The sequence below is a fragment of the Chiloscyllium plagiosum genome, unplaced genomic scaffold (genome assembly GCF_037043375.1).
Source record: "Chiloscyllium plagiosum isolate Xiang-an unplaced genomic scaffold, Cpla_swu_hap1 HiC_scaffold_21, whole genome shotgun sequence".
NCBI classification, from domain to species: domain Eukaryota; kingdom Metazoa; phylum Chordata; class Chondrichthyes; order Orectolobiformes; family Hemiscylliidae; genus Chiloscyllium; species Chiloscyllium plagiosum.
In genome coordinates, this window is record NW_028270159.1 from 8,220,024 (window position 1) to 8,245,984 (window position 25,961).

The 25,961-nt window shown below is 52.6% G+C and overlaps 1 protein-coding gene across 1 annotated transcript in view; it reads left to right on the plus strand.

Annotated features, from left to right (window-relative positions):
* Positions 1–628: 628 nt before the first annotated feature.
* Positions 629–25,961, plus strand: part of LOC122564977 (allograft inflammatory factor 1-like) — a 113,766-nt gene continuing 88,433 nt past the window's right edge. The window contains exons 1-3 of the mRNA XM_087998678.1: positions 629–800; positions 4,325–4,386; positions 18,204–18,270. Of these exons, the coding sequence (XP_087854804.1) occupies positions 629–800; positions 4,325–4,386; positions 18,204–18,270 (301 nt within the window). The remainder of the gene's footprint in view (positions 801–4,324; positions 4,387–18,203; positions 18,271–25,961) is intronic.

Consider the following 25,961-nt stretch of genomic DNA (forward strand, 5'->3'; position numbering starts at 1 on the left):
TGGGAATTGAACCTGGGTCTCTGGCGCTGTGAGGCAGCAGTGCTAACCACTGTGCCACCGTGCCGCCCCATTGGGATTGATAATGCAGTTGATTTTGGGTTGGAGGGTAGGGATTGAGGTTGGAGGGTAGGCTTTGGGAGATGGAGGGTGAGGCTGGGGAGGGAGGGTAGAATTTGGGGGCTGGAAGGTGGGGACTGGGGGAGGAATGGTAGGGTCTGGGGGATGGAGGGTAGGGACTGGGAGGTAAAGGGTAGGGATTGGGGATGGAGGGTAGGGTCTTGGAGGTAAAGGGTAGGGATTGGGGATTGGGGATGGGGGAGAGAATTGGGGAGGGAAGGTAGGGATGGGGTTAAAAGATAGGGGCTAGGAATCAGAGGGTAAGGATTGTGTTTAGAGAATAGGGAGTGGGAGTTGGGATGCCACTGGGTTTGGGGTTTCTGAAGCTGGGATGGAGGACTGAGATTTGTGTTGGGATTGGGATTGATTTTGGATTTGGGATTTTGTTGGGATTGGGGCTGGAGTTAGTTGGATAGTGATGGATGTTGGAGCATGGAATGGGGGGGGGGGGGGGGTGGAAGAGAGGATATGGGAGTAACGACGGGGTTGGACGGGCTAGCAATTCGGGGCGATGGGCGGAATGGCCTCTGGGTCCAGGCCGGTCTTAGCTGCAGTTCCTCTCGCCCCCAGCAGCGGGCGACAGTGTTCCGGAGCCTTGCCCCAGTTTGGGGAGCGGCAGCTCGGAGCGATCCCGGAGCCGGAGCCGGAGACACTGACCATGCCTTCGGGACAGCAGGCTCAGGGTGAGTGGCCTTCACCCCTCCCCACACCCCCCAGGGTTTGGGATCGGACTGTGTATTTACCGCCCACCCCAGGGTTTGGGATCAGGCTGTGTATTTACCCCCCTCCCCCAGGGTTTGGGATCGGACTGTGTATTTACCCCCCTCCCCCAGGGTTTGGGATTGGGCTGTGTATTTACCCCCCTCCCCCAGGGTTTGGGATCAGGCTGTGTATTTACCCCCCTCCCCCAGGGTTTGGGATCAGGCTGTGTATTTACCCCCCTCCCCCAGGGTTTGGGATCAGGCTGTGTATTTACCCCCCTCCCCCAGGGTTTGGGATCAGGCTGTGTATTTACCCCCCTCCCCCAGGGTTTGGGATTGGGCTGTGTATTTACCCCCCTCCCCCAGGGTTTGGGATCGGGCTGTGTATTTACCCCCCTCTCCCAGGGTTTGGGATTGGGCTGTGTATTTACCCCCCTCCCCCAGGGTTTGGGATCGGGCTGTGTATTTACCCCCCTCCCCCAGGGTTTGGGATTGGGCTGTGTATTTACCCCCCTCCCCCAGGGTTTGGGATCAGGCTGTGTATTTACCCCCCTCCCCCAGGGTTTGGGATCAGGCTGTGTATTTACCCCCCTCCCCCAGGGTTTGGGATCAGGCTGTGTATTTACCCCCCTCCCCCAGGGTTTGGGATCAGGCTGTGTATTTACCCCCCTCCCCCAGGGTTTGGGATCAGGCTGTGTATTTACCCCCCTCCCCCAGGGTTTGGGATCGGACTGTGTATTTACCCCCCTCCCCCAGGGTTTGGGATCAGGCTGTGTATTTACCGCCCACCCCAGGGTTTGGGATCAGGCTGTGTATTTACCCCCCTCCCCCAGGGTTTGGGATCAGGCTGTGTATTTACCCCCCTCCCCCAGGGTTTGGGATCAGGCTGTGTATTTACCCCCCTCCCCCAGGGTTTGGGATCGGACTGTGTATTTACCCCCCTCCCCCAGGGTTTGGGATCAGGCTGTGTATTTACCCCCCTCCCCCAGGGTTTGGGATCAGGCTGTGTATTTACCCCCTCCCCCAGGGTTTGGGATTGGGCTGTGTATTTACCCCCCTCCCCCAGGGTTTGGGATTGAGCTGTGTATTTACCCCCCTCCCCCAGGGTTTGGGATCAGGCTGTGTATTTACCCCCCTCCCCCAGGGTTTGGGATAAGGCTGTGTATTTACCCCCCTCCCCCAGGGTTTGGGATCGGACTGTGTATTTACCGCCCACCCCAGGGTTTGGGATCGGGCTGTGTATTTACCCCCCTCCCCCAGGGTTTGGGATCGGGCTGTGTATTTACCCCCCTCCCACAGGGTTTGGGTTCAGGCTGTGTATTTACCCCCCTCCCCCAGGGTTTGGGATCGGACTGTGTATTTACCGCCCACCCCAGGGTTTGGGATCGGGCTGTGTATTTACCCCCCTCACCCAGGGTTTGGGATCGGGCTGTGTATTTACCCCCCTCCCCCAGGGTTTGGGATCGGACTGTGTATTTACCCCCTCCCCAAGGGTTTGGGATCGGACTGTGTATTTACCCCCTCCCCAAGGGTTTGGGATCGGACTGTGTATTTACCCCCTCCCCCAGGGTTTGGGATCGGACTGCGTATTTACCCCCCCTCCCCCCGGATTTGGGATCGGACTGTGTATTTACCCCTCTCCCCCCGGATTTGGGATCGGGCTGTGTATTTACCCCCCCCCCAGGATTTGAGATCGGGTTGTGTATTTACCCCCCACCCCCAGTGTTTAGGATCGGGCTGTGTATTTACCCCCCATCCCCAGGATTTGAGATCGGGCTGTGTATTTACCCCCCATCCCCAGGGTTTGGGATCGGGCTGTGTATTTACCCCCCATCCCCAGGGTTTGGGATTGGGCTGTGTATTTACCCCCCACCCCCAGGGTTTGGGATTGGGCTGTGTATTTACCCCCCACCCAGGGTTTGGGATCGAACTGTGTTTTTACCCCCCTCCCCCAGGGTTTGGGATTGGGCTGTGTATTTATCCCCCTCTCCCAGGGTTTGGGATCAGGCTGTGTATTTACCCCCCTCTCCCAGGGTTTGGGATCGGGCTGTGTATTTACCCCTCCCACCTCCCCTAGGGTTTGGGATTGGGCTGTGTATTTACCCCCCTCCCCCAGGGTTTGGGATCGGGCTGTGTATTTACCCCCCTCTCCCAAGGTTTGGGATTGGGCTGTGTATTTACCCCCCTCCCCTAGGGTTTGGGATTGGGCTGTGTATTTACCCCCCTTCCCCAGGGTTTGGGATCAGGCTGTGTATTTACCCCCCTCCCCCAGGGTTTGGGATCGGGTTGTGTATTTACCCCCCTCCCCCAGGGTTTGGGATCAGGCTGTGTATTTACCCCCCTCCCCCAGGGTTTGGGATCAGGCTGTGTATTTACCCCCCTCCCCCAGGGTTTGTGATCGGGCTGTGTATTTACCCCCCTCCCCTAGGGTTTGGGATTGGGCTGTGTATTTACCCCCCTTCCCCAGGGATTGGGATTGGGCTGTGTATTTACCCCCTCCCCCAGGGTTTGGGATCGGGCTGTGTATTTACCCCCTCCCCCAGGGTTTGGGATCGGGCTGTGTATTTACCCCCTCTCCCAGGGTTTGGGATCAGGCTGTGTATTTACCCCCCTCTCCCAGGGTTTGGGATCGGGCTGTGTATGTACCCCCCTCCCCCAGGGTTTGGGATCAGGCTGTGTATTTACCCCCCTCCCCCAGGGTTTGGGATCAGGCTGTGTATTTACCCCCTCCCCCAGGGTTTGGGATCGGGCTGTGTATTTACCCCCTCTCCCAGGGTTTGGGATCAGGCTGTGTATTTACCCCTCCCACCTCCCCTAGGGTTTGGGATCAGGCTGTGTATTTACCCCCTCCCCTAGGGTTTGAGATCGGGCTGTGTATTTACCCCCTCTCCCAGGGTTTGGGATCAGGCTGTGTATTTACCCCCCTCTCCCAGGGTTTGGGATCGGGCTGTGTATGTACCCCCCTCCCCCAGGGTTTGGGATCAGGCTGTGTATTTACCCCCCTCCCCCAGGGTTTGGGATCAGGCTGTGTATTTACCCCCTCCCCCAGGGTTTGGGATCGGGCTGTGTATTTACCCCCTCTCCCAGGGTTTGGGATCAGGCTGTGTATTTACCCCCTCCCCCAGGGATTGGGACCAGGCTGTGTATTTACCCCCCTCCCCCAGGGTTTGGGACCGGGCTGTGTATTTACCCCCTCTCCCAGGGTTTGGGATCAGGCTGTGTATTTACCCCTCCCACCTCCCCTAGGGTTTGGGATTGGGCTGTGTATTTACCCCCCTCCCCCAGGGTTTGGGATGGGGCTGTGTATTTACCCCCCACCCCCAGGGTTTGGGATGGGGCTGTGTATTTACCCCCCTCCCCCAGGGATTGGGACCAGGCTGTGTATTTACCCCCCTCCCCCAGGGTTTGGGACCGGGCTGTGTATTTACCCCCTCCCCCAGGGTTTGGGATCGGGCTGTGTATGTACCCCTCCCCTCGGTCTAACCCCCCCCTCTCTCTGCCCCCAGGGGGGAAGCGGTCCGTGTTAATGAAAACACAACAAGAGGAGCGACTCCTCACCATCAACCGGGTAAGGGGGGGGGGGAAACCTGCCCGCACCTCACCTGTACCCCACCCCCGACACCACCCCCTTACCCCAACACTACTCCCGTCACTCCCTCCAACCAGCCCCTTCTCTCCCTCTTCACCCCCTCCTCCCCCTCCCTCCACCCCTCTCTCCACCCCCTTCACCCTCTCCCTCCACCCCCTTCTCCCTCTCCCTCCACCCCTCCTCCCCCCTCTCAAGCCCCTACCCCCTCCCTCCACCCCCTTCTCCCCCTCTCTCCATCCCCTCCTCCGCCTCCCTCCACCCCCTTCCCTTCACCCCTTTTCCCCCTCCCTCCATCCTCTTCTCCCCTTCCCTCCACCCCTTCTCCTCCTCCTCCTCCTCCCTCCACCCCCATCTCCCCCTCCCTCCACCCCCATTTCCCCCTCCCTTCACCCCCTTCTCCCCCATCTCCCCCTCCCTCCACCCCCTTCTCCCCCTCACTCCACCTCATTCTCCCCCTATCTCCAGACCCCTCCTCCCACTCACACCACCCCTTCTCCCCCTCACTCCACCTCATTCTCCCCCTCTCTCCAGACCCCTCCTCCCCCTCACACCACCCCTTCTCCCCCTCACTCCACCTCATTCTCCCCCTCTCTCCAGACCCCTCCTCCCCCTCACACCACCCCTTCTCCCCCTCACTCCACCTCATTCTCCCCCTCTCTCCAGCCCCACCTCCCCCTCCCTCCACCCCCTTCTCCCCCTCACTCCAGCCCCTTTCTCCAGCCCCTTCCTCTCCCTCTCTCCACCCCCTTCTCCCCCTCACTCCACCCCCTTCTCCCTCTCTCTCCACCCCTCCTCCCTCTCCCTCCACCCCCTTCTCCCTCTCCCTCCACCCCTCCTCCCCCTCTCTCCAGCCCCTTCCCCCTCCCTCCATCCCTTCTCCCCCTCTCTCCATCCCCTCCTCCCCCTCTCTCCATCCCCTCCTCCCCCTCACTCCACCCCTTCTCCCCCTCCCTCCACCCCTTCTCCCCCTCCCTCCATCCCTTCTCCCCCTCTCTCCATCCCCTCCTCCCCCTCACTCCACCCCCTTCTCCCCTTCCCTCCATCCCCTTCTCCCCTTCCCACTACCCCCTTCTCCCCTTCCCTCCACCCCCTTCTCCCCCTGCCTCCACCCCCTTCTCCCCCTCTCTCCATCCCCTCCTCTCCCTCACTCCACTCCCTTCTCCCCCTCCCTCCATCCCCTTCCCTCCACCCCCTTCTCCCCTTCCCTCCACCCCCTTCTCCTCCTCCCTCCACCCACTCCTTCCCCTCTCTCCAGACCCATCCTCCCCCTCTCTCCAGACCCCTCCTCCCCCTCACACCACCCCTTCTCCCCCTCACTCCACCTCATTCTCCCCCCCTCTCCAGCCCCTTCTCCGCCTCGCTCGACCCCCCTCCCCCTCTCTCCAGCCTCTCCTCCCCCTCCCTCCACCCCCTTCTCCCCCACCCTACAGCCCCTTTCTCCATCCCCTTCTCCCCCTCCCTCCACCCCCTTCTCCCCCTCCCTCCACCCCCTTCTCCCCCTCCCTCCACCCCCTTCTCCCCCTCCCTCCATCCCTTCTCCCACTCTCTCCAGCCCCTTCTCCTCCTCCTCCTCCCTCCGCCCCCTCTTCTCCCTCTCCCTCCACCCCCTTCTCCCCCTCCTTCCAGCCCCTTTTCCCCCTCCTTCCAGCCCCTTTTCCCCCTCTCTCCACCCCCTTCTCCCCCTCACTGCACCCACGTCTCCCACTCTCTCCACCCCCTCCTCCCCCTCTCTCCATCCCTTCTCCCCCTCTCTCCAGGCCCTTCCCCCTCACTCCACCCCTTTCTCCCCCTCACTCCACCCCCTCCTCCACCTCTCTCCAGCCCCTCCTCCCCCTCACTCCACCCCCTCCTCCCCATCTCTCCAGCCCCTTCTCCCCCTGACTCCACCCCCTCCTCCCCCTCACTACAGCCCCGTCCTCCCCCACAATCCACCCCCTTCACCCCCTCACTCCACCCCCCTCTCCCCCTCTCTCCAGCCCCTTCTCCCCCTCACTCCACCCCCCCTTCTCCACCTCCCTCCACCCTCCCTCATCCCTCTCCCTCCACCCTCCCTCATCCCCCTCCCTCCACCCCTTCCTCCCCCTCTCTCCAGCCCTGTCCTCCCCCACACTCCACCCCCTTCTCCCCCTCACTCCACCCCTCCTTTCCCTCCCTCCCTCCACCCCCTCCTCCCCCTCTCTCCAGACCCCTCCTCCCCCCCCTCACACCACCCCTTCTCCCCCTCACGCCACCCCTTCCCCTCCTCACTCCACCCCTTCTCCCCCTCACTCCACCCCCTCCTACCCCTCCTCCCCCTCTCTCCACCCCCTCCTCCCACTCACTCCACCCCCTCACTCCACCCCCTCCTCCCCCTCTCTCTAGCCCCTCCTCCCCCTCTCTCCATACCCCTCCTCCCCTCTCTCCAGCCCCTCTCCCCCTCTCTCCAGCCCCTCCTCCCCCTCTCTCCAGCCCCTCCTCCCCTCTCTCCAGCCCCTCTCCCCCTCTCTCCAGCCCCTCCTCCCCCTCTCTCCAGCCCCCTCCTCCCCCTCTCTCCAGCCCCTCCTCCCCTCTCTCCAGCCCCTCCTCCCCTCTCTCCAGCCCCTCCTCCCCCTCTCTCCAGCCCCTCCTCCCCTCTCTCCAGCCCCTCTCCCCCTCTCTCCAGCCCCTCCTCCCCCTCTCTCCAGCCCCCTCCTCCCCCTCTCTCCAGCCCCTCCTCCCCTCTCTCCAGCCCCTCCTCCCCCTCTCTCCAGCCCCTCCACCCCCTCTCTCCAGCCCCTCCTCCCCCTCTCTCCAGCCCCTCCTCCCCCTCTCTCCACCCCCTCTCTCCAGGCCCCTCCTCCCCCTCTCTCTCCACGTCCCTCCTCCCCCTCTCCCTCTCCCTCTCTCCAGCCCCCTCTCTCCAGGCCCCTCCTCCCCCTCTCTCCAGGCCCTTCCTCCCCCTCTCTCCAGGCCCCTCCTCCCCCTCTTTTCAGCCCCTCCTCCCCATCTCTCTGCCCCCTCTCTCTCCAGGCCCCTCCTCCCCCTCTCTCCACCCCTTCCTCCCCCTCTCTCCAGCCCCCTCCTCCCCGCTCTCTCCAGCCCCCTCCTCCCCGCTCTCTCCAGCCCCCTCCTCCCCGCTCTCTCCAGCCCCCTCTTCCCCTCTCTCCACCCCCTTCCTCCCTCACTCTCCATAAACAACAGCAGAGCTGATTCTTGACACTGGTGTTCTCTGGCTGTGTCCAGTCTGAACGTGGATGAATGTTTTGTCTCAGTCTGACTCCTTCACCAGGTCAGTTTGGGTTCCTGGGGGAATCTGATCCTGGGCTGATGCCCAGCTCTCACTGACACTGACCCCCACTATTGGTCAGTGAAGGGGTTTGGATTAAAGTTGGGGGCTGTCTCAGTGCTGTCTGCCTGTCTGAGGTTAACCCTTTACATCCCTGTGTTATTTTGTTGCTTGACCCTTCCAGAGCCTTTTGCTAAATGCTTTATAACTTGAACTCTGAGACTCATAAACATTGCTAAAGAGACAAATGGCCCTGAACATGACACTCATTGGGTGAAAACCAGGAAAACCAAACCCAGAAAAGGAATGACAATTTACATTCCAAACGCTTACTTTTATTGGTCAGAATATTGAGTACAGGAGTTGGGAGGTCATGTTGCGGCTGTACAGGACATTGGTTAGGCCACTTTTGGAATATTGCGTGCAATTCTGGTCTCCTTCCTATTGGGAGGATGTTGTGAAACTTGAAAGGGTTCAGAAAAGATTTACAAGGATGTTGCCAGGGTTGGAGGATTTGAGCTACAGGGAGAGGCTGAACAGACTGGGGCTGTTTTCCCTGGAGCGTCGGAGGCTGAGGGGTGACCTTATAGAGGTTTACAAAATTATGAGGGGCATGGATAGGATAAATAGACAAGGTCTTTTCCCTGGGGTGGGGGAGTCCAGAACGAGAGGGCATAGGTTTAGGGTGAGAGGGGAAAGATATAAAAGAGACCAAAGGGGCAAATTTTTCACGCAGAAGGTGCGACATGTATGGAATGAACTGCCAGAGGATGTGGTGGAGGCTGGTACAATTGCAACATTTAAGAGGCATTTGGATGGGTGTATGAATAGGAAGGCTTTGGAGGGATATGGGGTAATTGCTGGCAAATGGGAGTAGATTAGGTTAGGATATCTGGTCAGCACGGACGGGTTGGACCGAAGGGTCTGTTTCTGTGCTGTACATCTCTATGACTCTGTAAGAGGGTGCTGATTGGTTGGACTGTGAGTGGCATGGGGATGGAGAAGGATCTGCCAATGGCTTCATTCCAAACCGGGCCAATCCGAACATTGCTGTGGGGCATGCAGCAGGGAGTGGAATGGTGCAGCGGTAGTGTCCCTACCTCCGGAATAGGAGGCCCAGGTTCAAGTTCCACTTGCCCCAGAAGTGTGGGTGTTAATGTCTCTGAACAGATTAATTAGAAAATATCTACAGCAGGAGCTGACGTTCTCCCTGGCCTTTTGTGATTGAAGAATCCAAAAGCTGAGGAAGAGTGGACCTTCAGTGTGAGGAAGTGTGCTTTCTGACCAATGCAAATGATTCTCTCTTTTGCTGACTCCATCAGCACTGTCCTTTCAGTGGAAGGTGAGAGAGGGTACACCGAACAGGAACAGGGAAGGAGGGGACGGGGGGGGGACAATGAAGGAATATTGTCACCTTAATGATTATTTATTCCGCATTTAAAGTGTAAGCTCCATTTACCGGGTAGTAACATTTACATTCGAGGGAGGAATGGAAATTTAAGATTTGAATTTCTATCGTGCCTTTTGCCACCTCCAGTTGGCGAAAATCACTTCCCAGCCAATGAGGTACTTTCAGAAACGTTAATCTGTGTTGTCATCTTGGAGCTGCTGTAATCCAAAACTGCCCCCCTGCAGGTCCCCCTCTGAACCACTCACCACCATCTTGAGTTGGAAATATATTGGCTGTTCCTTCTGGCAGCTTCTTCCCACTACCTTCAGGGCAATTAACAACGGGGCAATAAAGTCCTCATCGTGTGAAACGATAAGCAAAAAGAATTTGGTTTGCACTCAGCGCAACACCTTGTGATACTAACCATAGAAGGTGTGTCTACTGATGGTGAGTGTGGGATAGATGTTGCTTTAGACTCGCCTCATCGTTCACTGGTGACGTGGGGTCTGTTGAGTGAAGGTGTCATCCATTAGATTCTTCATTGGTAAGCATAGCAAAGGGCATGGATCTGAAAGGGGTAAATGGATATTGACTCGCTTAAATAACATAGCAGACAGGCTGGAAGAGATAAGAGTGGTGCTGGAAAAGCACAGCAGGTCAGGCAGCATCCAAGGATGGTGAAAGGCTTTTGCCCGAAACGTCAATTTTCCTGCTCCTTGGATGCTGCCTGACCGGCTGTGCTTTTCCAGCACCACACTAATCTAGGCTCTGATTTCCAGCATCAGCAGTCCTCACATTTGCCCAGGAGGCTGGAGGAACACAGCAAGGCAGGCAGCATCAGGAGGGAGAGGAACACAGCAAGGCAGGCAGCATCAGGAGGGAGAGGGACACAGCAAGGCAGGCAGCATCAGGACGGAGGGAACACAGCAAGGCAGGCAGCATCAGGAGGGAGAAGGACACAGCAAGGCAGGCAGCCAGGAGGGAGAGGGACACAGCAAGGCAGGCAGCATCAGGAGGGAGAAGGACACAGCAAGGCAGGCAGCCAGGAGGGAGAAGGACACAGCAAGGCAGGCAGCATCAGGAGGGAGAAGGACACAGCAAGGCAGGCAGCATCAGGAGGGAGAGGGACACAGCAACGCAGGCAGCATCAGGAGGGAAGGGAACACAGCAAGGCAGGCAGCATCAGGAGGGAGAGGGAGACAGCAAGGCAGGCAGCATCAGGAGGGAGAGGGACACAGCAAGGCAGGCAGTATCAGGAGGGAAGGGAACACAGCAAGGCAGGCAGCATCAGGAGGAGAGGGACACAGCAAGGCAGGCAGCATCAGGAGGGAGAGGGACACAGCAAGGCAGGCAGCATCAGGACGGAGGGAACACAGCAAGGCAGGCAGCATCAGGAGGGAGAAGGACACAGCAAGGCAGGCAACATCAGGAGGGAGAGAAACACAGCAAGGCAGGCAGCATCAGGAGGGAGGGAACACAGCAAGGCAGGCCGCATCAGGAGGGAGAGGGACACAGCAAGGCAGGCAGCATCAGGAGGGAGAGGGACACAGCAAGGCAGGCAGCATCAGGAGGGAGAGGGATACAGCAAGGCAGGCAGTATCAGGAGGGAGAGGGACACAGCAAGGCAGGCAGCATCAGGAGGGAGAGGGACACAGCAAGGCAGGCAGCATCAGGAGGGAGAGGGATACAGCAAGGCAGGCAGCATCAGGAGGGAGAGGGACACAGCAAGGCAGGCAGTATCAGGACGGAGAGGAACACAGCAAGGCAGGCAGCATGAGGAGGGAGGGGAACACAGCAAGGCAGGCAGCATCAGGAGGGAGAGGGACACAGCAAGGCAGGCAGCATCAGGAGGGAGAGGGACACAGCAAGGCAGGCAGCATCAGGAGGGAGAGGAACACAGCAAGGCAGGCAGTATCAGGACGGAGAGGAACACAGCAAGGCAGGCAGTATCAGGACGGAGAGGAACACAGCAAGGCAGGCAGCATCAGGAGGGAGGGGAACACAGCAAGGCAGGCAGCATCAGGAGGGAGGGGAACACAGCAAGGCAGGCAGTATCAGGAGGGAGAGGAACACAGCAAGGCAGGCAGCATGAGGAGGGAGGGGAACACAGCAAGGCAGGCAGTATCCAGAGGGAGAGGAACACAGCAAGGCAGGCAGCATCAGGAGGGAGAGGGACACAGCAAGGCAGGCAGCATCAGGAGGGAGAAGGACACAGCAAGGCAGGCAGCATGAGGAGGGAGGGGAACACAGCAAGGCAGGCAGTATCCAGAGGGAGAGGAACACAGCAAGGCAGGCAGCATCAGGAGGGAGGGGAACACAGCAAGGCAGGCAGCATCAGGAGGGAGGGGAACACAGCAAGGCAGGCAGCATGAGGAGGGAGGGGAACACAGCAAGGCAGGCAGTATCCAGAGGGAGAGGAACACAGCAAGGCAGGCAGCATGAGGAGGGAGGGGAACACAGCAAGGCAGGCAGCATGAGGAGGGAGGGGAACACAGCAAGGCAGGCAGTATCAGGAGGGAGAGGGACACAGTAAGGCAGGCAGTATCAGGAGGGAGAGGAACACAGCAAGGCAGGCAGCATCAGGAGGGAGAGGGACACAGCAAAGCAGGCAGTATCAGGAGGGAGAGGAACACAGCAAGGCAGGCAGCATCAGGAGGGAGAGGGACACAGCAAGGCAGGCAGCATCAGGAGGGAGAGGGACACAGCAAGGCAGGCAGCATCAGGAGGGAGGGGAACACAGCAAGGCAGGCAGCATCAGGAGGGAGGGGAACACAGCAAGGCCGGCAGTATCAGGAGGGAGAGGGACACAGCAAGGCAGGCAGCATCAGGAGGGAGAGGGACACAGCAAGGCAGGCAGTATCAGGAGGGAGAGGAACACAGCAAGGCAGGCAGTATCAGGAGGGAGGGAACACAGCAAAGCAGGCAGCATCAGGAGGGAGGGAACACAGCAAGGCAGGCAGCATCAGGAGGGAGAGGGCCACAGCAAGGCAGGCAGCATCAGGAGGGAGAGGAACACAGCAAGGCAGGCAGTATCAGGAGGGAGGGAACACAGCAAGGCAGGCAGCATCAGGAGGGAGGGAACACAGCAAGGCAGGCAGCATCAGGAGGGAGAGGGATACAGCAAGGCAGGCAGCATCAGGAGGGAGAGGAACACAGCAAGGCAGGCAGCATCAGGAGGGAGAGGAACACAGCAAGGCAGGCAGTATCAGGAGGGAGAGGGTCACAGCAAGGCAGGCAGTATCAGGAGGGAGAGGAACACAGCAAGGCAGGCAACATCAGGAGGGAGGGAACACAGCAAGGCAGGCAGCATGAGGAGGGAGGGGAACACAGCAAGGCAGGCAGCATCAGGAGGGAGAGGGAACACAGCAAGGCAGGCAGCATCAGGAGGGAGGGGAACACAGCAAGGCAGGCAGCATCAGGAGGGAGAGGAACACAGCAAGGCAGGCAGTATCAGGAGGGAGAGGGACACAGCAAGGCAGGCAGTATCAGGAGGGAGAGGAACACAGCAAGGCAGGCAGTATCAGGAGGGAGAGGGACACAGCAAGGCAGGCAGCATCAGGAGGGAGGGGAACACAGCAAGGCAGGCAGCATCAGGAGGGAGAGGAACACAGCAAGGCAGGCAGTATCAGGAGGGAGAGGGACACAGCAAGGCAGGCAGTATCAGGAGGGAGGGGAACACAGCAAGGCAGGCAGCATCAGGAGGGAGAGGGACACAGCAAGGCAGGCAGTATCAGGAGGGAGGGGAACACAGCAAGGCAGGCAGTATCAGGAGGGAGAGGGACACAGCAAGGCAGGCAGTATCAGGAGGGAGAGGAACACAGCAAGGCAGGCAGTATCAGGAGGGAGAGGGACACAGCAAGGCAGGCAGTATCAGGAGGGAGGGGAACACAGCAAGGCAGGCAGCATCAGGATGGAGAGGGACACAGCAAGGCAGGCAGCATCAGGAGGGAGAGGAACACAGCAAGGCAGGCAGTATCAGGAGGGAGAGGGACACAGCAAGGCAGGCAGTATCAGGAGGGAGGGGAACACAGCAAGGCAGGCAGCATCAGGAGGGAGAGGGAACACAGCAAGGCAGGCAGCATCAGGAGGGAGGGGAACACAGCAAGGCAGGCAGCATGAGGAGGGAGGGGAACACAGCAAGGCAGGCAGCATGAGGAGGGAGGGGAACACAGCAAGGCAGGCAGCATCAGGAGGGAGGGGAACACAGCAAGGCAGGCAGCATCAGGATGGAGAGGAACACAGCAAGGCAGGCAGCATGAGGAGGGAGGGGAACACAGCAAGGCAGGCAGCATCAGGATGGAGAGGAACACAGCAAGGCAGGCAGCATGAGGAGGGAGGGGAACACAGCAAGGCAGGCAGCATGAGGAGGGAGGGGAACACAGCAAGGCAGGCCGTATCAGGAGGGAGAGGGACACAGCAAGGCAGGCAGCATCAGGAGGGAGAGGGACACAGCAAGGCAGGCAGCATCAGGAGGGAGAGGGACACAGCAAGGCAGGCAGCATCAGGAGGGAGAGGGACACAGCAAGGCAGGCAGCATCAGGAGGGAGAGGGAACACAGCAAGGCAGGCAGCAACAGGAGGGAGGAAACACAGCAAGGCAGGCAGCATCAGGAGGGAGGGGAACACAGCAAGGCAGGCAGCATCAGGAGGGAGGGGAACACAGCAAGGCAGGCAGCATCAGGAGGGAGGGGAACACAGCAAGGCAGGCAGCATCAGGAGGGAGAGGGACACAGCAAGGCAGGCAGCATCAGGAGGGAGAGGGACACAGCAAGGCAGGCAGCATCAGGAGGGAGGGGAACACAGCAAGGCAGGCAGCATCAGGAGGGAGAGGAACACAGCAAGGCAGGCAGTATCAGGAGGGAGGGGAACACAGCAAGGCAGGCAGTATCAGGAGGGAGAGGGACACAGCAAGGCAGGCAGCATCAGGAGGGAGAGGGACACAGCAAGGCAGGCAGCATCAGGAGGGAGAGGGACACAGCAAGGCAGGCAGCATCAGGAGGGAGGGGAACACAGCAAGGCAGGCAGTATCAGGAGGGAGAGGGACACAGCAAGGCAGGCAGTATCAGGAGGGAGAGGGACACAGCAAGGCAGGCAGTATCAGGAGGGAGAGGGACACAGCAAGGCAGGCAGCATCAGGAGGGAGGGGAACACAGCAAGGCAGGCAGCATCAGGAGGGAGAGGGACACAGCAAGGCAGGCAGCATCAGGAGGGAGGGGAACACAGCAAGGCAGGCAGCATCAGGAGGGAGGGGAACACAGCAAGGCAGGCAGCATCAGGAGGGAGGGGAACACAGCAAGGCAGGCAGCATCAGGAGGGAGAGGGACACAGCAAGGCAGGCAGCATCAGGAGGGAGGGGAACACAGCAAGGCAGGCAGTATCAGGAGGGAGAGGGACACAGCAAGGCAGGCAGTATCAGGAGGGAGAGGGATACTGCTGTCCCAACTGAGTTTAGAGGCCGCCTGAGTGCACTGGAGGCTCCTGTCCCAACTGGGCTTAGAGGCAAAGCAAATTACCAGGGACAGGGTGAGGAGTCAGGATGGGACCAGATTAATGATCTTTCTCCAGTGGAGGGGATAGCTTCCTTTGTTCAAAGCTTTTCAGAAAAATCATGTTGTGTTTGTAGAAAGCTAACATTGAGACTGTCTGCACCCCCTACCCCCTGGGTGCAGAGATAGGAACGCTGCTGAGCTCAGCCTCAGGAACTCCCACAGCTCTGTCCATCTGATCTTCCCAATTTACATGGCACCGCGAGAACATCTTCATTTACCAAAACGTTGAGCCCATTTGCATAATTAGCTCAAATCGTTTCATTAAATTGTCGAATGTTACAGCCAAGAAGACCATTCAGCCCATTGTCCTGCTGTGTTCAGTCTCCTATCCCAGCCATGGATCCCACCGTGTCGTTTGGTCAGGTCGGTGTGTCCAAACCTCCAGCCCTATTGTAAAGGGCATTGGTTCTGAAAGAGTTAATGTTGGAGACTGCTTTAGCTGCTCCACCCAATCTGATGATGTTAGCCAGGCCCAGGTGGAGCATTGAGCATTCTGGCTCTGGATGGGGTTCAGATTAGATTAGTTTCCCTACAGTGTGGAAACAGGCCCTTTGGCCCAACAAATCCACACCGACCCTCTGAAGAGTAACTCAGCCAGACCCATTTCCCTCTGACTAATGCACCTAAGACCGTGGGCAATCTCCCATGGCCAAACCACCCTAACCTGCATACCTAACACACCCAGACACGGGGCGAATCTGCAAACTCCACACAGACAGTCGCCCGAGGCTGGAATCGAACCTGGGTCCCTGGCGCTGTGAGGCAGCAGTGCTAACCACTGAGCCACCGTGTCGCCCTGTATGATGCTGTTGGGGTTCTCCCCCTGAATTACTGTCAAGCTCTGACTTCTCTCGCCTTTGCCAGTCACCGACCTGGAACAAGCTGCAAGATTCAAGTTATTTTCCCATTCTAGTCCATAATCAAAAATATAGGGCAATAAAGGATAAAGATATGGTCTTTACCATGGATGGGCACATGTAGGGAGCACAGGTCAACGGATGATTTCCTGGGGTGAGCTGAAGAAGGTTGGGAGGAATTTCTGGGGACCCTGTGGAGCTGTAAGTCCCACTTCCCGTGCTGGGAATGGGATGTCATTTTAAAATTGACTCTGTGATGTGAAGTTGAATTGCTCAGTGGTATCAAATGCTACACTTACAGACTGAGCTAACTGCAGATGTTCTGGGGTGAGTCCAAAGTCAATTGGATCTGTGAACCCCTTTTACCCCTCTAAGAACTATAACCAGCTCCTTAGGACACAGAACAGTAACAACACAGGCCCTTCTGCTCATGGTGTTGTGCCACATTAAACTAAATACCTTCTGCCCACACTTGGTCCTTATCCCTCTATTCCTTCCATATCCATGTGCTTATCCAAAAGCCCCTTAAACACCCCTATCATATCCACCTCCACCAGCGCTGGCAGTGTGTTCCACACTCCTATCACTCTCTGTGTAAAACACCTACCCCTCACATCTCCATCGAACTTTCCTCTTCCACCAAAAATGCATGCTCCCTAAGATTAGACATTTCAACTCTGGGGGAAAAGGTTCTGACCATCAACGCTATCTGTTCATCTCAATTTTATCGACTTCAATCAAGTCTCCCCTCAGCCTCCACTGCTCCAGAGGAAACAACCCGAGTTTTTCCAGCCTCTGCTTATAGTTCATCCGATTGGAAAACATTCAATGTTCTGGCCTCAACCACTTTCCACAGCCCCCCCCCCCTCTCTGGGTGAAGAGATTTTTCCTCGTGTCCATCCTAAATGTCCCACCCCGTATCCTTAAACTGCGACCCCCTGGATCTGGACTCCCTGCTCATCAGGAACATCCTTCCTGTGTTTCGCCCCATTTCCCAACTTGTTGCACATCACCTGTGAAGATTGTTGCAAATACTGACCCTACAAAGTGAGTTTAGTTCACTCTCTTCAGGTTTGAAATGAGCTGGACTCTGGGTGGGGAATGGAGATCGTGGGGAGGTGGGATTGGTGGCCTGTGGATTGAATTGAATTGAATTTATTGTCACATGTATCGAGTGTATTGCGAGCAATACAGGCAGATCACAGAGTTAAGTAAATAATAGGTAAACAGCGGCAAAAACAAAACAGGTACAGGCAAATGTTAAGAGTTTTTGAGTCCATTCAGTATTCTAACAACAGGAGGGTAGAAACTGTTTTGAAACCAGCTGGTGTGTGTGTTCAGGCTTCGGTACCTTCTCCCCGATGGTAGAGGTTGTAGAAAATCATTGTCAGGGTGGGATGGATCTTTGAGAATGCTGGCGGCCTTTCCTTGATAACGGGCCTGGCAGATGGATTCTATAGATGGGAGGTTGGCCTTTGTGATTGTCCGGGCCGAGTTCACCACTCTCTGTAACCATCTCCGATCTTGAATGGTACAGTTGCCATACCAGGTAGTGATACATCCAGGCAGAATGCTCTTGATGATACATCTATAAAATTTGGCACCATCATGCCAAATTTCCTCAACTGCCTGAGGAAGAGGAGACATTCTTGGGTCTTTGTAACCAGTGCGTCCACATGAAGCGTTCAAGAAAGCTTGTTGTGGATGACCACCCCCAGGAGCTTGACACTCTCCATTCGTTCCACCTCTGTGCTGTTAATGTGTAGGGGGGCATGAGTAGCATCCCGCCAAAAGTCAGTAATGAGTTCCTTGGTTTTGCCAGCATTGAGAGCTAAGATGTTCTCAGTGCACTGTTTTTCCAGGTCTTCCACCTCCCGTCTGTAGTCTGTTTCGTCACCATCTGGGATTTGACTGACTATGGTGGTGTCATCAGTGAACTTATAAATGGCATTAGTCTGGTATTTGGTGACGCAGTCATGGGTATACAGTGAGTACAGTAGGGGGCTGAGTACGCACCCCTGGGAGGGTCCAGTGTTGAGTGTTCGTGAGGATGAAATATTGTCCCCAGTCTTCACTGATTGTGGCTTGTGGGTCAGGAAACTGAGGATCCAGTTGCAGAGAGTGGGGCTTAGTCCAAGATCACTAAGTTTAGTAATCAGTCTCGAGGAGATAATAGTGTTGAAGGCCAAACTGTAGTCAATGAGTAGGATTCTTACGTAGCTGTTCTTGGTGTCAAGATGTTCTAGGGAGGAGTGAAGGGCAACTGACATAGCATCGGACGTAGATCTGTTGGTCCGATAGGCAAATTGGAGTGGGCCAAGTGTAGTGGGGAGGCTGGAGTTGATTAATGCCATGACCAGCCTTTCAAAGCACTTCATGCCCACCGAAGTTAGGCCCACTGGGCAGTAGTCATTGAGACATGCAGCATGAGCCTTCTTAGGCACAGGGATGATGTTGGCCTCTTGAAACAGGCAGGGACCTCTGCCAGTTGATCTGTGCATGCTCTGAGTGCACGGCTGTTATTCCATCTGGTCCCATTGCTTTCCTTGGATTCACATGAAGGAAAACTGATCTGACCTCTGATGCAGTGACTGTTGGGATAGGTTTGCCAGGACTTGTTGGAATAGGTGTTACCTCTCTGCCGAAACTCTGCTCAGAGTGGGCACGGAAGGCGTTGAGACGATCTGGGAGGGATGTATCATTGACGGTGTAAATCGACCACCTAATGCTTTATCATTTCGCGTTTGGTACCTTCAGGAATTTCTCGAAGATGAGAAGTACAAGGATGAAGAAAACTTGGCAGAAAATCTGGAATCTTTCAAAAGTAAGTTGCAGAGAACTCCCGTTACCCCGCGATGGTCACTGTCAGCAGCTGTAGCCCCTGAATCGAGAGGTTCTGGGTACACGCCCCGTCGGGTCTGCAGTGTGAAAAACCAGGCGGACACATCAATGAAGGAGCAATGGGTCAGGGCAGTTTCAGTGTTGGCCATACCTGTAACTGTGGCCTTGTCTGGTTGGGAAATATCGAGGACGGGTTTGTGTGGAAGACCCAGGGAATTGTCCCTCTTCAGTGGTTGACATTTCTCCACAAATCAACACCATGCAGAAAAGAAGTCCCATGGTCATTATTGAATTGCTGTTTATGGGATCTTGCTGTGTGATTGATACACTGACACTGTGTTATTGATACACTGACACTGTGTGATTGATACACTGACACTGTGTGATTGATACACTGACACTGTGTGATTGATACACTGACACTGTGTGATTGATACACTGACACTGTGTGATTGATACACTGACGCTGTGTTATTGATACACTGACACTGTGTTATTGATACACTGACACTGTGTTATTGATACACTGACGCTGTGTTATTGATACACTGACACTGTGTTATTGATACACTGACGCTGTGTGATTGATACACTGACACTGTGTGATTGATACACTGACACTGTGTGATTGATACACTGACACTGTGTTATTGATACACTGACGCTGTGTTATTGATACACTGACACTGTGTTATTGATACACTGACGCTGTGTGATTGATACACTGACACTGTGTGATTGATACACTGACACTGTGTTATTGATACACTGACACTGTGTTATTGATACACTGACGCTGTGTGATTGATACACTGACGCTGTGTGATTGATACACTGACGCTGTGTTATTGATACACTGACGCTGTGTGATTGATACACTGACACTGTGTTATTGATACACTGACGCTGTGTTATTGATACACTGACACTGTGTTATTGATACACTGACGCTGTGTGATTGATACACTGACACTGTGTGATTGATACACTGACACTGTGTGATTGATACACTGACGCTGTGTTATTGATACACTGACACTGTGTGATTGATACACTGACACTGTGTGATTGATACACTGACAGTGTTATTGATACACTGACACTGTGTTATTGATACACTGACACTGTGTGATTGATACACTGACACTGTGTGATTGATACACTGACACTGTGTTATTGATACACTGACACTGTGTTATTGATACACTGACGCTGTGTGATTGATACACTGACACTGTGTGATTGATACACTGACACTGTGTTATTGATACACTGACGCTGTGTTATTGATACACTGACACTGTGTGATTGATACACTGACGCTGTGTGATTGATACACTGACAGTGTTATTGATACACTGACGCTGTTGTTGATACACTGACACTGTGTTATTGATACACTGACACTGTGTGATTGATACACTGACACTGTGTGATTGATACACTGACACTGTGTGATTGATGCACTGACACTGTGTGATTGATACACTGACGCTGTGTGATTGATACACTGACGCTGTGTGATTGATACACTGACGCTGTGTTATTGATACACTGACGCTGTGTGAATGATACACTGACACTGTGTTATTGATACACTGACGCTGTGTTATTGATACACTGACGCTGTGTGATTGATACACTGACACTGTGTGATTGATACACTGACACTGTGTTATTGATACACTGACGCTGTGTGATTGATACACTGACACTGTGTGATTGATACAGTGTCGCTGTGTGATTGATACACTGACACTGTGTGATTGATACAGTGTCGCTGTGTGATTGATACACTGACACTGTGTGATTGATACACTGACACTGTGTTATTGATACACTGACGCTGTGTGATTGATACACTGACGCTGTGTGATTGATACACTGATGCTGTGTGATTGATACACTGACGCTGTGTGATTGATACACTGACGCTGTGTTATTGATACACTGACACTGTGTTATTGATACACTGACACTGTGATTGATACACTGACGCTGTGTGATTGATACACTGACACTGTGTTATTGATACACTAACACTGTGTTATTGATACACTGACACTGTGTGATTGATACACTGACACTGTGTGATTGATACACTGACACTGTGTTATTGATACATTGACGCTGTGTGATTGATACACTGACACTGTGTGATTGATACACTGACACTGTGTGATTGATACACTGACGCTGTGTTATTGATACACTGATGCTGTGTGATTGATACACTGATGCTGTGTTATTGATACACTGACGCTGTGTGATTGATACACTGACACTGTGTGATTGATACACTGACGCTGTGTTATTGATACACTGATGCTGTGTGATTGATACACTGATGCTGTGTTATTGATACATTGACGCTGTGTGATTGATACACTGACACTGTGTGATTGATACACTGACACTGTGTGATTGATACACTGACACTGTGTGATTGATACACTGACACTGTGTGATTGATACACTGACGCTGTGTTATTGATACACTGATGCTGTGTGATTGATACACTGATGCTGTGTTATTGATACACTGACGCTGTGTGATTGATACACTGACGCTGTGATTGATACACTGACGCTGTGTTATTGATACACTGACACTGTGTGATTGATACACTGACGCTGTGTGATTGATACACTGACACTGTGATTGATACAGTGTCGCTGTGTGATTGATACACTGACACTGTGTGATTGATACACTGACGCTGTGTGATTGATACACTGACACTGTGTGATTGATACACTGACACTGTGTGATTGATACACTGACGCTGTGTGATTGATACACTGACACTGTGTGATTGATACACTGACACTGTGTGATTGATACACTGACGCTGTGTGATTGATACACTGACACTGTGTGATTGATACAGTGTCGCTGTGTGATTGATACACTGACACTGTGTGATTGATACACTGACGCTGTGTGATTGATACACTGACACTGTGTGATTGATACACTGACACTGTGTGATTTATTCCCTGACACTGTGTGATTGATACACTGACACTGTGTGATTGATACACTGACACTGTGATTGATACACTGACACTGTGTTATTGATACACTGACGCTGTGTGATTGATACACTGACACTGTGTGATTGATACACTGACACTGTGTGATTGATACAGTGTCGCTGTGTGATTGATACACTGACACTGTGTGATTGATACAGTGTCGCTGTGTGATTGATACACTGACACTGTGTGATTGATACACTGACACTGTGTTATTGATACACTGACGCTGTGTGATTGATACACTGACGCTGTGTGATTGATACACTGACAGTGTTATTGATACACGGACACTGTGTTATTGATACACTGACACTGTGTGATTCATACACTGACAGTGTTATTGATACACTGACGCTGTGTGATTGATACACTGACACTGTGTGATTGATACACTGACACTGTGTTATTGATACACTGACGCTGTGTGATTGATACACTGACACTGTGTTATTGATACACTGACACTGTGTGATTGATACACTGACACTGTGTGATTGATGCACTGACACTGTGTGATTGATACACTGACACTGTGATTGATACGCTGACACTGTGTGATTGATACACTGACGCTGTGTTATTGATACACTGACAGTGTGTGATTGATACACTGACACTGTGTTATTGATACACTGACACTGTGTGATTGATACACTGACACTGTGTGATTGATACACTGACACTGTGTTATTGATACACTGACGCTGTGTTATTGATACACTGACACTGTGTGATTGATACACTGACACTGTGTGATTGATACACTGACACTGTGTGATTGATACACTGACACTGTGTGATTGATACACTGACACTGTGTGATTTATTCCCTGACACTGTGATTGATACACTGACACTGTGTGATTGATACACTGACACTGTGTTATTGATACACTGACACTGTGTGATTGATACACTGACACTGTGTGATTGATACACTGACACTGTGTGATTGATACACTGACACTGTGTGATTGATACACTGACACTGTGTGATTGATACACTGACACTGTGTGATTTATTCCCTGACACTGTGATTGATACACTGACGATGTGTTATTGATACACTGACACTGTGTTATTGATACACTGACACTGTGTGATTGATACACTGACACTGTGTGATTGATACACTGACACTGTGTGATTTATTCCCTGACACTGTGATTGATACACTGACACTGTGTGATTGATACACTGACACTGTGTGATTGTTACACTGACACTGTGTGATTGATACACTGACACTGTGTGATTTATTCCCTGACACTGTGTGATTGATACACTGACGCTGTGTTATTGATACACTGACACTGTGTTATTGATACACTGACACTGTGTGATTGATACACTGACACTGTGTGATTTATTCCCTGACACTGTGTGATTGATTCACTGACGCTGTGTTATTGATACACTGACACTGTGTTATTGATACACTGACACTGTGATTGATACACTGACGCTGTGTTATTGATACACTGACACTGTGTTATTGATACACTGACGCTGTGTGATTGATACACTGACACTGTGTGATTGATACACTGACGCTGTGTTATTGATACACTGACACTGTGTTATTGATACACTGACACTGTGTGATTGATACACTGACGCTGTGTTATTGATACACTGACACTGTGTTATTGATACACTGACGCTGTGTGATTGATACACTGACACTGTGTGATTGATACACTGACACTGTGTGATTGATACAGTGTCGCTGTGTGATTGATACACTGACACTGTGTGATTGATACAGTGTCGCTGTGTGATTGATACACTGACACTATGTGATTGATACACTGACACTGTGTTATTGATACACTGACGCTGTGTGATTGATACACTGACGCTGTGTGATTGATACACTGACAGTGTTATTGATACACTGACACTGTGTTATTGATACACTGACACTGTGTGATTGATACACTGACAGTGTTATTGATACACTGACGCTGTGTGATTGATACACTGACACTGTGTGATTGATACACTGACACTGTGTGATTGATACACTGACACTGTGTGATTTATTCCCTGACACTGTGTGATTGATACACTGACACTGTGTGATTGATACACTGGCACTGTGTGATTGATACGCTGACAGTGTTATTGATACACTGACGCTGTGTTATTGATACACTGACGCTGTGTGATTGATACACTGACACTGTGTGATTGATACACTGACAATGTGGTATTGATACACTGACGCTGTGTGATTGATACACTGACACTGTGGTATTGATACACTGACGCAGTATGATTGATACACTGACACTGTGTGATTGATACACTGACACTGTGTGATTGATACACTGACGCTGTGTGATTGATTCCCTGACACTGTGTGATTGATACACTGACACTGTGTGATTGATACACTGACACTGTGTGATTGATACACTGACGCTGTGTTATTGATACACTGACGCTGTGTGATTGATACACTGACAATGTGGTATTGATACACTGACACTGTGTGATTGATGCACTGACACTGTGTGATTGATACACTGACACTGTGTGATTGATACACTGACACTGTGTGATTGATACACTGACACTGTGTGATTTATTCCCTGACACTGTGATTGATACACTGACACTGTGTGATTGATACACTGACACTGTGTTATTGATACACTGACACTGTGTTATTGATACACTGACACTGTGTGATTGATACACTGACACTGTGTGATTGATACACTGACACTGTGTGATTTATTCCCTGTCACTGTGTGATTGATACACTGACACTGTGTGATTGATACACTGACACTGTGTTATTGATACACTGACACTGTGTGATTGATACACTGACACTGTGTGATTGATACACTGACACTGTGTGATTTATTCCCTGACACTGTGTGATTGATACACTGACACTGTGTTATTGATACACTGACACTGTGTGATTGATACACTGCCACTGTGTGATTGATACACTGATGTTGTGTGATTGATACACTGACGCTGTGTGATTGATACACTGACGCTGTGTGATTGATACACTGACACTGTGATTGATACACTGACGCTGTGTGATTGATACACTGACGCTGTGTTATTGATACACTGACGCTGTGTGATTGATACACTGACACTGTGTGATTGATACACTGACACTGTGTGATTGATACACTGACGCTGTGTGATTGATACACTGACACTGTGTTATTGATACACTGACGCTGTGTGATTGATACACTGACGCTGTGTTATTGATACACTGACACTGTGTGATTTATTCCCTGACACTGTGTGATTGATACACTGACGCTGTGTTATTGATACACTGACACTGTGTTATTGATACACTGACACTGTGATTGATACACTGACGCTGTGTTATTGATACACTGACACTGTGTTATTGATACACTGACGCTGTGTGATTGATACACTGACACTGTGTGATTGATACACTGACACTGTGTGATTGATACAGTGTCGCTGTGTGATTGATACACTGACACTGTGTGATTGATACAGTGTCGCTGTGTGATTGATACACTGACACTGTGTGATTGATACACTGACACTGTGTTATTGATACACTGACGCTGTGTGATTGATACACTGACGCTGTGTGATTGATACACTGACAGTGTTATTGATACACTGACACTGTGTTATTGATACACTGACACTGTGTGATTGATACACTGACAGTGTTATTGATACACTGACGCTGTGTGATTGATACACTGACACTGTGTGATTGATACACTGAGACTGTGTTATTGATACACTGACACTGTGTTATTGATACACTGACACTGTGTGATTGATACACTGACACTGTGTGATTGATACACTGACGCTGTGTGATTGATGCACTGACACTGTGTGATTGATACACTGACACTGTGTGATTGATACGCTGACACTGTGTGATTGATACACTGACGCTGTGTTATTGATACACTGACAGTGTTATTGATACACTGACACTGTGTGATTGATACACTGACTCTGTGATTGATACACTGACTCTGTGTTATTGATACACTGACGCTGTGTTGTTGATACACTGACACTGTGTGATTGATACACTGACACTGTGTGATTGATACACTGACACTGTGTGATTTATTCCCTGACACTGTGTGATTGATACACTGACACTGTGTTATTGATACACTGACGCTGTGTGATTGATACACTGACACTGTGTGATTGATACACTGACAATGTGGTATTGATACACTGACGCTGTGTGATTGATACACTGACACTGTGGTATTGATACACTGACGCAGTATGATTGATACACTGACACTGTGTGATTGATACACTGACACTGTGTGATTGATACACTGACACTGTGTGATTGATACACTGACGCTGTGTGATTGATTCCCTGACACTGTGTGATTGATACACTGACACTGTGTTATTGATACACTGACACTGTGTGATTGATACACTGACGCTGTGTGATTGATGCACTGACACTGTGTGATTGATACACTGACACTGTGTGATTGATACGCTGACACTGTGTGATTGATACACTGACGCTGTGTTATTGATACACTGACAGTGTTATTGATACACTGACACTGTGTGATTGATACACTGACGCTGTGATTGATACACTGACG